The sequence below is a fragment of the Sinohyriopsis cumingii genome, chromosome 17, assembly GCF_028554795.1.
Source record: "Sinohyriopsis cumingii isolate HCF-2022 chromosome 17, ASM2855479v2, whole genome shotgun sequence".
In the NCBI taxonomy this organism is placed as follows: domain Eukaryota; kingdom Metazoa; phylum Mollusca; class Bivalvia; order Unionida; family Unionidae; genus Sinohyriopsis; species Sinohyriopsis cumingii.
Genome location: NC_142977.1, coordinates 84,638,313 through 84,653,290, shown reverse-complemented (window position 1 = coordinate 84,653,290; position 14,978 = coordinate 84,638,313). Strand labels below are relative to the sequence as shown.

General features: G+C 34.3%; 1 protein-coding gene across 1 annotated transcript; it reads right to left on the bottom strand.

The window, feature by feature from the left end:
- Nucleotides 1–209: 209 nt before the first annotated feature.
- Nucleotides 210–7,337, bottom strand: LOC149779348 (uncharacterized). Its single transcript, XM_089938605.1, has 3 exons — nucleotides 7,202–7,337; nucleotides 2,595–2,744; nucleotides 210–851 (listed from the first exon to the last, which is right to left on the bottom strand). Exons 1-3 carry the CDS (start codon nucleotides 7,248–7,250, stop codon nucleotides 673–675), a joined length of 378 nt encoding a protein of 125 aa, XP_089794731.1. The 5' UTR covers nucleotides 7,251–7,337; the 3' UTR covers nucleotides 210–672.
- Nucleotides 7,338–14,978: the final 7,641 nt, after the last annotated feature.

The window sequence follows — 14,978 nt, the reverse complement described above, 5'->3', positions numbered from 1 at the left end:
AATGTATGTTGTTGTGCTTGTTTCATATGACGATACCCAATTAGAACTAATTTAACGTTGGGGATAACAGAGTTATGGAATGAAAAAGAGAATAGCTGGAAAGTATTAAGTAAGAGTGAATATGAGACCACCATAAGTCTTTGTATCGGTAATAATTATACTGGTAGCTCAATGCAATGAAGCTGAAATTAAGAAAGGGAAAGAGTATGTTGACAGTCTGTAGCGATTTAATATAGCATCTGTTATGAAGGATTAACATTAGTTAGCGTGGACCTAAATGTATAACCTCACTGAGATGTAATACACTCAAATTTGGGAACTTTTAATTTTGTACCATTAGCAATAAATAGTATGTCAGAATCTATTTGTTTATGGACGATGAAAGAATTTTCGATTATAAAAATAGAAAAGTGCTCTACAATGTGTACCAAACTGAAGAGCGAAGGGGCATCATAATAGATCATGGAGTTAATTTCAATAATATTTACAGACCTCCTGCCAATTTTTGGAATAATTTTTATCCCATAGTTGTGAAAGTGATTCAATCAAATAATGAAACTTAAAATTTTCAAAGCCACGGTGCAAAACGTCGTTTAAGCCTCGTTTGGGAGGAGCTGGTGTTGGGCACGGTAGTATTGGTAGCACATGGAGGCTGTTCGTCAGACATGGTGGCTAGCGTGCTGTATACCCTGCTGGCTGCTGTTGTGTGGACGTGTCGGATGCTAAAGCAGTGGCTGCTGATGGTTGCTGTTGAGTGGATGTGTCGGATACTGCGATGTTTGTAGTTACCATCGATGGTCCACTGTCCGTGCTGATTCCGGCAATATTGGTGATGCCTGGAGAGTGATACCCTATGGGGAAAAAGATGAAGATTTTAGCAAACACCTGTAATTTTATGTAATCAGTTAAAGGTGCTAAGTATTGGGCGCTTCATATAAAGTTCTTTCCCTAATTCCTAAAATGGAATATATTTCTGCGAAAAGATCTGGAGATCGAATATTCACTGAGAAAAATAGTGTCTTTCCTTCTGTTAAATTGCGAATGTGGTTGAAGCATACACTTTGGCCTTCTAGCGTTCTTCTGTGCGTCAGTCAAACTTCATAATTTTTCGTATTTATCAAAACCGAGCACTTCAATCCAGGCAATTTTAGATTGCGGAAAATAAGCAACATTTACTTATTTCCGACATTGAAGAGCTCGGCAAAGGGCCAAATTATGACACTTAGAAACTGAAGATTTGACAACTAAAATTTCTCAGTAAGAGTGGGCTATTTTATAATTTCAACACCACACATTAGCGGATATTTTGGGAAGAATTTTTACCTATCTTAAATTACTGTCAAGACATATATTAGATTGAATTGAGCAAGTTACGAAACAAAGTAATGGAGTCAAGAACATGGAACTAATTCGTTCCAGGTTAACATATACTGACGTGTCCACCGAGTGTTTTGACGCAGACATAATATCCCAAAACGTCAACAGTAAGCCGCCAAGTAGTATAGGCGCTAACGTAGCTGTGATGGCGCAGATTGGTCCCACCATACCGAAATGTTTTACAGTTAGTGCCATTTTGTCAGGCATTGTTGTATGGCATTGGTTTCCACAAACTCATTTTTATTCGTTTTACATCATTAATTGATCAAAAAGGGGGACCTTTCTATGGTTTCTGTCTGCGCTACATGTCCGTCGGGTGAATAATGAGATCACTTTGATTAAGACAATATATATAATCTATAAATAAATTTAAAAAATGCAGTGAAACACAACTTTGCTTTTGATGTTCTATTTCTTACTCATGAACTACTTTAACTAACGTTTAGTGACTATTTTGGAACCAGTATTTCTACAACATACACACATTTGTTTTGTTCTCTTTTCTTTGTTGTTGTTGTTTTTACGGGGGTTGGGGGTTGGCGGTGAGGTATAATTATAGGTTCTTTATTAAGAACTAAAATATAATTTTTTCTGGCAAAATCTGTGTCCAGTAAGCAAATTATGACGGAACAACTAAGCTCGATTTAAATTTTTAAGTGATTAAAGACTTCAGACTATTAACAAAATGAACTGTCACACTGCAGCCGTCGTATCGATATGACTAAAATTGTTAAAGCTACACTGACAAAAAATACTCCCCCTCCAACCCCCAATTTCGAGACAAGTTTAGTAGTAGGATCTGTCATATGGAGTATGTCGTGCAACCTCACTTTTGTGTTCGTCTTGTAAGTCAGCAGAAGTGTTTTATGTTGTATTTAGATATTATTCGAGAGGAGAATCTTTTGTTTAGACTGTTCAGTGGAAATAGAAAGTGCTCATGATTTGGACTATAATATTATTCTGGAACTGTTGCTAATTCTTCAAAGGAGTTCTGGACGACGATATTTTAACAACGTCACGACTCTTGGCAGACCAGTACATTTGCAGTTTTGATATTTAAACGAAACTTTTTATTTTTCGGCATTATCATATAACTTTATCGGGTTATATATATATATATATATATATATATATATATATATATATATATATATATATATATATATATATATATATGTGTGTGTGTGTGTGTGTGTGTAGATATATAGATTACCCACCACAATATGTACACGTGCACCAAAGCCACAACGAGTATCCCGTGCAGTATCCACCTTGGCATCCCACCTCCCATATGCAATGGCTCGCGCATGCTGTTTCATCGAGAGGACATCCGTGTCCAAATCCATCGGCCTGAACAACTTGGACGTCTAGTCAGGGAATGGAAGGACGAAGCATTTTTTTATTATATTATGACAAAGTACGGCAAGATATATATCTATATATATATATATATATATATATATATATATATATATATATATATATATATATATATATATATATATATATAATACCACGTACATTAATAATGGCATGGCTTTTAAATTATTGGTGTAAAGCACTTTGTGTTCCGCCCATGGAGCAATAATACGTATATATAAATATTGTTTCAACATTAGGTCTTATTTCAACAGTAGACTATCGCTGTGTATTTCGAAGTCTGTGATGAATTTCTACTAAATACACATTAGCGTTGTAATAAAATAACGATACAAATAATAATCCCGTTCTTCTAAGCAAATTAGCCATGTTGCAGAATTTCATCGAATTCCTTCCTGTTTTCCCCTCTCTCTCTCTCTCTCTCTCTCTTCCTCTCATGCATGATAGAGATAAAACGGAGATGTGTAGTGAGAGAAAATGAAAATTGAACTGCACTTAGTAACCTGCAAAACACCATGGTTTCGTAACGGTTAGGTGTAAACATTTAATGGCATATTATTACAGTGTTCACAGTACCAACGATACAGTTTCAAATGCCTGCAAGACTTGTACAGTACATTTATTTATAAAGACGAAGACACAAACTCAGATCTACTTAATAATTTGATTATTTTTAATTTCTTTCTTATTAGTTTTAAATCTATTTCAATGGCATTTATAAATTGTATCAATATGGGTCCATAAACATTATTTAATATTGAAATGTCGGAAGTCCTCTCTACCAGCCCTCAACCGTTCTCTAACATCGTGTGAGTTGGTAAAGCAACAGACAATAAAGAAACAATGGGATGGGCAATGAATAAATGTCTGTATGGTATCTCTCTCTCTCTCTCTCTCTCTCTCTCTCTCTCTCTCTCCGTAGAAAGATATCAACGAAAATGCGTTAAAAAGCGATCCTGCGGATCTTCCTCTTTGTCATGCAATGTTGCCATTGAAACTATGAATGATGGGAAAATGTTCTCACACAGAGCAATGAAAAGGTGTAAGTTAGAAATGCTGGACATAAACAATTGCATGGTTAATTCAATCATAATAATGACTTTGAAGAACTGTAAATACTTTTAATTATTTGAATTACCTCTTGCTGGTTCCTCAGTCCGCTTTGTTTATATTTCCAACTCGTTTCAATATGTAAGCCTGTGTGTGAAAGCTAATGCGTTTAATGATCAAGTAGACTTTAACCATTTTGTGATTGTAGTGTTCTGCTTTCATCATTGAAACCATCTTGCGTAAATCGTAAGCGTGTCTCATATTTGTTTAATCAATATGAATGACAATAGGCTAGAACTAAAGGAAGCAACGTATCTATTTGTAAAGGGGATTGCGATTATTCTAAATAAGTTAAGAGCTGCATTTAGTAGTGGACACAATGCACACGTATGTTCCGAGTTCACTAATTGGTCAATTCACGGTTGCTTGTAGTAAGTCATAACTACGTTGGAAATTCAAGTATATATATCTGTATAAGATATAAATAAAATATATGCAGTGTATATACGCTGTACCTTTTCATATAACACGACAAGTTTTTCATTAAAAGGAAATATGGAAAGTATATTTTGCTTTTAACGAAACATTTATACATCTCATGTTACATCAATTACACAGAGATTAGAGAACACATCAGTAAGGTATAGCAACTCTTGTCATACTCAAGGTAGCAATCAATAAATCCAAAGTTATATTTTGTTTTTAAAAATAAAAATTAAACATTTCTCATCTCAGCGGTTTTTTCTTTTATAATATTTGTATGATATTTGAAGGGTTTAATGTAGCCGCCATAAAGGAAACATACGGGCAATTAAAAGCTTAAAGTATATTGTATAATATGCAAATGTGTCTTTTGATGTAACCATCACTCATGTAAGAACATACATAAAACCATATATCCTTTCGTACTTCATGTTTAGCTGTTTCAGTTTATGTCTACTCCATGATAAAATACATTAAATAGTGAAAACAATGTTTTTTCTCATCGATTCGTCACTGCTGGTATGCATACTGACATACAGACAAACATACATGCATACATACATACATACATACATACATACATACAACATACATACATACATACATACACACACATACACACAAACATACATACATACATACACACATATACACACATACATACATACATACATACATACATACATACATACATACATACATACATACATACATACATGCATGCATGCATACATACATACATACATACATACAACATACATACATACAACATACATACATACATACATGCATACAACATACATACATACATACATACATACATACAACATACATACATACATACACACACATACACACATACATACACACATACATACACACATATACACACATACATACATACATACATATATACATGCATGCATGCATGCATACATACATACATACATACACGTACGTACGTATACACATACATACATACACACACAGACATACACACATACATACATACATACATACATACACGTACGTACGTACGTACATACATAAATACATACCATAAATTATCTATCATATTAAACTTACTATGCATTACCTTTCATACAATACATGCATGTTTTGCGTATCAAACTATGCATGCCATATATTACTAATCGTAATATGCATAACATGTATTACTATCGTACTTGCATACAATGTATTATGTAGCAAACTATGCATGCCATATACTACGAATCGTTAAATGCATGCCTTATATTAAGTATTATACTGTGCGTATCATACATAAATATCACATTAAAACGTAAGATATATTATATATGATACTAAACGTGACATATATCACATGATATGCATACCATATATTATATATCATGCTAAACGTATCATATATTACACAGCAAACTAAGCGTGCCATGCATTACATTTCATATTAAACGCACTGTAAGTGTCATACTATCCACATCATGTATTAGATATCATACTACGCATACCGTATATTACCTAACATACTATGAATGTCATACATTACTTATCATATTAAACGCACTATACCATACGGTTAGCTATATTTGTCATTTTTATTCTTAAGAATCACCTTGATTGCGACCATTTTCATGAAACAAGGGGTACCGTAGGCATTTAGTATTTGTCTTAAGTTCACGTAAAGTTAAAACATACAAACAAAACACATACGACCAAATTCTTCCCATCGATATGACGTAGTTGAGGCTTTCATACCTGTATGGCCTAACTGGCCTAGCTGAAGAAGAGTATCAGCTTTGTCACAGTGTTTCCTGAGATAGTTCATTTAAAGGTATATCAAAAAAAAATATTAATCTTTGTCTCAAATATTACTACAACCAAGACATAAACTTTACTCGAAATTATGAATAAAGAAATTTGGTATTTTTAGTCCAATGCCGCCGACAGTTTTATTATATGTGGTTTAAATATTTAGGTTTAATATATTTTAAGCTTGCCAAAAGACTCTTGCTTATCTTTGTATTAATAAAACAGTTTAGTATTTCGTATAATACACAGTTATTTTACAATACAAATTTGCTTGATATAATATCTCTAGAAAAACGAACAGAATGTAATAAGTAAGCTTTCAGTATAGGTTAACACAACCAGTATGACAACGTCCTAACATATACCATGCATTTAACTGATACATTTACATAACTAAGTTAACTAAGGCAAACCATTAACATGCTAAACAATGGAACTCTTTTTAATACTAAAGACTAAAATAAATTGTATTTTGGCTTGCTGATTCACTTTTGACTGAATTTTGTCTAACACTTATGGGGTAGGAAAAGGAAGGAAAGGTATTTCAAACGACAACTAAGCTAATAGAAAACATACATTTTTGGCTACACAGATAACACAGGCTGAGTCGTATATGACAAAACTGCGGCAGCAAATAGAAGCGTAAAAAATGCATACTTAGATCCAAAGCAAGCTACAGTCTACACAACACTCGCGAACGATATACACTATTTTCCGGTAACCTAAGGGGTTGTAAGAAAAAAACGGATATACGAGTTCTGACACTAACGGTTAAGTGAGCACCAATGATCTTCATGCGCCTAATTTGTTTAATTCTTATTTAATTTAAAATCATATTTATTTTAAGGTGATCGCTCTCGATACATTGTACAGGAATAAGTATCATTATCATTACAGACAAAGTGTATGTCCATTTTAGTATAACAATGTTATAGAAAAAATGTCTAACCTATAAAACATAAAAAGTCCAAACTGTCAACTGTGAAAGGGAAAATACTAACAGGTAATTTGACAAACAAAAATGCAGACTTGGCATATAAAATGTATTTAAATCATTGCTTGTGATTTTATTATTTGAGTAAACTTAAATGGAATAATGGTATATTTGTGTACTTACTCGTTGTCGCAGCGAGCACCAGGAAAACCAAAAACACATGCCCCATCATCGTTGCTGTTTCACTTTATTTTTCTAAAGTAGTTGGTTGTGTGAAAAACAACTGTCAACGAACAAGTCCTTATATAGATATCTCCCTCAACAAGTAAAAAAAGAAAGAAGAAAAGAGATAAGATCTTCCTTAGGGCAAATATTATAATATTGTTGTAATCAAGGTGAACATAAAATTCTACAGCGTTTTTATTGATGTTATCAAAGCATCACCTTTGCCTTCTTCAAACGAACGAAATTAGATAATATGTTCTGACGATACAAAACCTATCATTAATATCTCGGGAATATTATTTCATAAAACGTTTAGGAAAACTTTATACCCTGAAAACAATAAAACTGTTTTATCATTGTTTAATTGTGATATATTTCAAATCAGCCTGGGAAAGAAATAGTTTCATTGTAAAGCATTGTATTATGCGTTAATAAATGCACACTAAATGAGTATGTATGTATGTATGTATGTATGTATGTATGTATGTATGTATGTATGTATGTGTGTGGGGGTGGGGTGGGGTGTGACTGACTGACTGACTGACTGACTGACTTTATTTCCTCTTTAAAAGAGATTACATCAGATTAAACAAATTCATGATAATACAAGATCATAAAATAGAACAGAAAATTGACATAAATACAATAGTAATACTGTGTCAGCTATCGTATTGACAAAACGAAATATCTCAATACCTGCAATTATGCAAATCTGCAATCATTTGGCTGAGTATGTATGTATGTATGTATGTATGTATGTATGTATGTATGTATGTATGTATGTGTGTGGGGGTGGGGTGGGGTGTGTGTTTATGTATGTATGTACGTACGTATGTATGTATGTATGTATGTATGTGTGTGTGTGGGGTGGGTGGGTGGGTGGGTGTGTTTGTGTATGTATGTATGTATGTATGTGTGTGGGTGTGGGTGTGTGGGTGTGTTTGTGTATGTATGTATGTATGTATGACATCACTACAGTGTTGTATATGTTAGTATATCCATATCATAATTTCCATAATGAGTTAAACGTTAAATTACACCTTGTGTTATCACAAATGATGTCATAACGTCATGCAGTGGAAATGCATAAAGAACGAGGCCTCCAGATATATTTCAAAGCAATTTCACTACAATTTGCTGCGGTTTGATTCAATAAAAACAGTAACTTTTCCTCATGCGATAAGTGGAATCTTACATTTGAGTTAATTGTAACTGTAAATAATAAAACTTGTATAATAATTTAGAAATTATTTGACTCGAGTCATATCTTTATCTCAAATGAGCTCTCATGAAAGATCTTCTAAGCAAGTAAATATGGAATTATGTTGTGTCAACTAAAGCAGGTCCTGTCGTTCCTGTACAGGGCTTTTCAGTCAAAAGAAGAAATGCATCAATGTCCCAAATATCATCACCAACAGATACTGTATTTCCATCGCCTGACCAGATGGATGAATCCAAACAACATTTATGTAAGCGAGCTTTTGTAAATGTACATATGTAGGTAGGGATCAAACCTTGTAGATTTACTCCAACGTTCCCCGGATCACACGGAAAGAGATGGGATACTAGTGCAAAATCCATTCGGTACAATATCTTTCCTGACTGTTGCGACAAACGTTTGCTCACAGACAAAAGTGAATGTGCGTCATCGGAAAGAAATATTTCATGACGCATATCACAAACTAAATATGTTTTAGATGTGATGTTAATTATAAATGTTGTTGTCCCTTTCTGGATGTTCTGATTTAGATCACTGGTCTTGTCTCCACCGGAGCATTGAAAATATTACAGCATTATCATTTCACAGCTAACTTTAAATGACATATATACAAATAAAACCCGTAATAACGCGATGCTAGTAACACAAATAAATTCTTCCCCATAGAAAATGTGCATTGACATTTCAATGTCATCAGTTTTAATTAAACTCTTGATCATGAGATCTGCTAAGGATACGAATAATCGCCTTTTAGAGCATGTATTTAGGATGTTAAAAACATTAAGTTAAAAAATGGGAGCCATAATGTCATCGCGTTATAACGAATCGCGTTATATCTGGTTTATATATATATATATATATATATATATATATATATATACGGCATCAAACATACTATTTTCCAGTAGCATATATTCTGTAGATACAGTATTAATGGAAATGTAATGTGTACGAAAGACCTGGGAAAAACTGTCTGTGTACAAACATTAAACTTATATTCTAATTAAAAAAGTCTTTGCTACCGTTGATATTTGTATCGGAAAAAAGTTGGCATTGCCTAATTGTTTGTATCCCTGCATATATACAGCATGTTACTGACCACACAAATCTATATGCACTGTGTGAGTGGGTTTGTTTGTGTACATGTATATTTAGTCAGAGTAAATTGTCTTGTCCACATAGATCTGTGACTTCGGGGCTTGTACTATGGCACTACCTATTAGGTTGTTTCAGTATCACTGACGTCACGAAAGAGCAGTCTTAAAATCCAGTCGAAACTAATTGATTATGCAAAACTATAGCATACGTAATTCATAGCATGAATATACACGTCCGTCTATCTGCATTGTTTGACATGCAATTTGGTATAAATGTCTTTGTGTATGTATACCTCCATGCAGGCATGCGTATATTTATGTATGTGTGTCTAGCTAGGTTGGAATGTATGTAGATGCGTAGGTAGGTAGATGGATAAGTAGGTATATATGTGTAGTGTATATATTGTGTCCATTTTCCTTTAAGACTCCCAAGAGAACGTTCTACAATTTGAAAACAGTGGAGAATTCTGGAGATATGTATGTATGTATGTATGTATGTATGTATGTATGAATGAATGATTTGGAATTTTAACGCAGTTTGAACAATGTTTCAGTCATATCGCTACGATGTCTGCAGTGTGGCAGTTTATCGTGATGTATAGCAGTGGGGCATCATGCCGCAGACATTTGGCATGATGTCTCATCCAGTCACATTATTCTTTAACCAGACCGGCCTGTCCTAACCTTAACCTCTTAATGCTGAGCGCCTAGGGAGGTAGCTGTTAGTACCATTTTTCTAAGTCTTTGGTGTAACTCGGCCGTGGTTCTAACCAGTGACATCCCGCATCCGGGGCGGACGCTCTAACCACTAGACCATCGGAGTGGGGGCGTGAATTCTTAAGGAAAAAAAAAAAACAAGGACAAGTATATAAGGTATGCCCTTGTAATTTAATTTTGATTTTACTGTTAAAGTCATGCCGGGAAGCAAAAGCTCTTAATATAAAGGAAAAGTCATTGAGTCTGAACCGATTTAATCTTTTATGCTTGAACTGATTTAAGGAACGTAAATAAGAAAGACTCAAAGGCATTATTTTTCTTTCTACTAGACGCGTTTTATGTTTGCATTACAATAAATATCAGATTTAATACATATCACAGTTTTATTGCCTTGGTTAAGTGAACTTAATTTACAATAGTTGAAAACATCAATGAAGTTACAGGCGTTGTAATTGCTGTTGACCATGTGGCGGTACAGTGTCAGGTCTTTATGGTTTTCTCTTTTGCAGACAATGACAATAAATCTAAAAAAATAGCAATGAAGAAATGACTCAGCCTAAACAACACCCTGAATTAATTTGGCGAGAATTGGCATACACCAAGTGCGTTTTGATAAACTTTAACTGTAAATTTGTCTGTTTTAATCATTATTTTGTTGATGCCAGTACTGCTTTACAAAAGGCATATATAATATCTCTTTAGGAAAAATGGAGGATGTTTTGTAGTTTCCATGATGATGTGCAAAACTAGTTGAAAAATAACTTAGTTGGGTACATTACTGATTTGCATGCATAGAAATAATAGCATTTAAAAAGATTGATATAACATTAAATACAGTTAGCAGTAACCGTGAGGTTCAATTGAAGAAGAAAAATCTGTCCATTAATGCCATTCAAGGAACCATCAAAATTGTCTTTTATTTACAGGTGTGCGATATATAGAAATAAAAATGAAGTGAGAAAAATTAAAGGGACCTCATAATCATTGTTCAGCAGAGTTCATTATGTGATATGTCCACGCAAGCGAGTTTCATGATACACAGATCGGAAGTATACAAAAACATGTATAAACGGAAGTTTGTAAACATAATCAAGTACATACGGAGCAAGCACAAATGATCTCACCTGCGTGTTCTTGGAGTGGGTGAGAACATTTGTTTCTAATACAATGTTACTCCTACCTGTGTAAATAAAACATACTCAGTGGTGAATGGCAGCGATATTCCTGTGGTAGGATCATTAATGTGTTGTCCTACACAATGCAGGATGCATTCACACACAGACCAGAGCATGCTGTCTTTGCAATAGGCCCATATGCAAGAGAACTGATGCGCCGATGGCGATTGCATGCAAGTATATCTAACTGTGGTCCATCTGGTCGTAGCGGCTGAGACAGCTAGTAAATAACAGCATCGATGAAAAATGTTAGGTTGAGTAATTATAGCTAGCATGTCTATAAAGGATATAACTAAACAAAGGAATATCAGTGCGTGTTCGTGTGTGTGTTTGTGCGATTTAGATTTTTAACGTAGCTTTAAAAAAATTTGCAGTCATGTCGCAGACATGTTGCATGATCCTGTCACATTATCCTGACACCAGTCCGATCAGTCGTAACACTAACCTCATAATCCTTAGCACCAAGCGAAGCAGCTCTTAGTACCAGTTTTAGAAGTCTTTGATATGACTCTGCCGGGTTCGAACCCACGACCTGAAAGCGACAACCTGTGGGCGCTACTTCGAGGATATAGAAGGTTCAGAGTAAAAGATTCGTAGGTTATTTATATTGGACCATGATGCGATTAAACCTAAAAGCTCATGAGTGAGAACGTTTACATATAAAAACAATATTTACAACTTCCTGTGTAAACTTAAACATACCCGCTATAGAATGGCTGCAGGACAATTTCAGAGGACACTTATTACAGTCTTACACGACACAAAATTCGTCTTCACACAAACCAGTATGTTAGCACTGCAGTAGTCCCCAAGATGAAAGCGGAGATGTTTATCGCTGTGTAGGAAGTTAAATAACTATCGGATTGAGGCTCTTTGCTTGAGGATGGGGTGGGGGTGTGGTGACGTGGTATACGTGTACAGATTCCTCCTCCTCGTATCTTTGAAATTATACGGATTAATATTGTCTACATGAAACCTACGCTTTATGGCTTAGACGACACAAATCTGGTTAGAATGAACGTATTTCCTCAGTCAGTGGATTCAAAATGAATGGACGAATTGGAATTGAATGGGAAGGATATCTTCATAGTTTTCTGGTACGATCTTGTACTGAGTTACTTAATCAAGTCAATGAACGCAGCGTTAGATGGAATCTCTCTCTCTCTCTCTCTGTCTCTGTCTCTCTCTCTCTCTCTCTCTCTGTATATATATATATATATATATATATATATATATATATATATATATATATATATATATATATATATATATATGGGTTCGGGTGTGGGTGTTGATGTGGATGTATGTTTATGTTTAGACATATTTTATTGCCGTAATATGATACAATGGGTTTGGGCACAAGTTCTAACAACTTAAATTAGACCTCTCCCTACATGATGCAAGTATTACAACATATTCACCATGACAGCATAATAGTGAATAGTGAGAGAGACAGAGGCACAATTATAGTAGTCACAATTTAAATAAGTTAATGAAATCGTCCAGTAGCAATTAAATATTTGCATACATGATGCAAAATTCTATATTTTTTATTTACATCGTCCTTTCCCCGAAGAAGTAAATCTAAGCTAATAGTTGCACATGACATTGAAAGTAAATGTCTCCTCATCTCAGCTCTTTCTCTGCTGTACATGGGACAAAACATAAAAATGTGCATGGTGGTTTCAATCCCACTGCATGAACAAAAGGGAGCGTCAGCATGTTGAACACGGTGTGTGTAAGTTTGTGTGTATGTTTGTGTGTGTGCATTCAGATTCATCGGATGTTCAGAGGATAGATGTCATCAAGCAAAATTGATACAGAATCATATGTGAAAGTACGTGGCACTAAGTCAGATAAATTGGCTAAGCTCTTACGAGATCTGTGTATCATTTTTCAAGGTAGGTGACACAAACGAATAACGATTACAAGCGCAAAACGTAAATAAGATAACGTATGTATATCCTGTTTTCTTATGACTGCACCAAACATCGCACACTATAGACCTATATAAAAATATTAAAACAGAATAATTAACACTTAATTAACATATTTGAACAAAACAACACACAGAATTATTCAAAGGATTTTATTAAACTTTATTGGAACAATAATGTAATAGTACTTAACAAAATATCATTAGATACAGATCAATACCGTAAGTAACTTATAAGTTATTAAAAAGTCAACGCTATATCATCTGCAGTCAATATAGGGTTTGCTCAGTTCGGCAGCTGGCGAGGCCGAGTGCGTCTTATATTTGTGGGCGTCTTATTTAAAATATTTTTTACACAAATCGTCAAAACCTGCATCTTATATATGGGTGCGTCTTATAAATGGGTGCGTCTAATATACGCGAAAATACGGTACATCGCAAGAATAATACCGCCCGCTAAAGGAGGCCAGCATGATGTTTTTCTCTTTCTTTCTATCCGAGAGTGTCCCATAAATCAATTGTGAATGACGAAAAATAACTTTACGCAAAAAAACGGACCGTAACAATGGGCAAAAAGAACTATTAACATTCTTTCTCTTCTGAAATAACTATTACCAGGACATTAATTATTTTCTTCTATGAAAAAAACAAAGTTTCTGCCATTTTTATTGTTTTCATTGAGTAGAATGAGTAGAAATATCGTTGCCAATGCGTTGGCGTCGTTGTCTGTGCATAATTACTGACCTGTGTGTTGTTACATCATTTTCAGTGCTGGACTTAACGAAAAACTGCAAAACAACATAGAAATCGTAGCGATATGACTGAAAAATGGTTAAAGCCAGATTTAAAATCAAAATCACACACACACACATAAACACACACGCAGCACACGAACACACACACTCTCTCTCCATGGATGTCAGTGAACTGCCAAATATATAGTTGTCAAAGTACGTAAGCAATTAATCCCCTTTCATCAAACAGTAAACACTATACTGAATGTAAGCATAAGTAGCACATGACTACTGAGTAAATAAAAAATACCATATTAAAGACATGTACTATATCAACTCATATTTAAAAGAAACATGTGATATGATACACAAGACTCCACTGGATTAACTTTTCCTCTGATGTGAAGAAACAATGTAGTATTTAATGACCATTTCCTAATTATATTCCTTATTTCCAATACATTGACAAAAATAAAACTTCGTACCAAATATGATAAGGCCATGAAAAGTGTGAACTTGATGAGTGGTAAACACTTCATGGATATGCATGTAAATAATTGCACAGATAATTAGTTGCACGAAGGTTGTTGGTTTTTCTAGGATAATCGGATAAGAAGCAAAACGTAACCAGCCAAATCTTTGGGGTGGCGGGGGGCTAAATTTTCATTGTAGAAATTCTGCACTTGTCGTAAAAAAGTATAGACGATTGCTTGTTTTCTTTTTCAGGCAGTATTTCCGTCTGTCGGTGTCATTTCTTATAATTGTATTTTTTCTACATTCTCTTCTTTTTCCTCTGATAGTCCTTCAAGGGTATGCATGCACTATTCTAGACTCATTTATGTCAAATTAGTTTAACG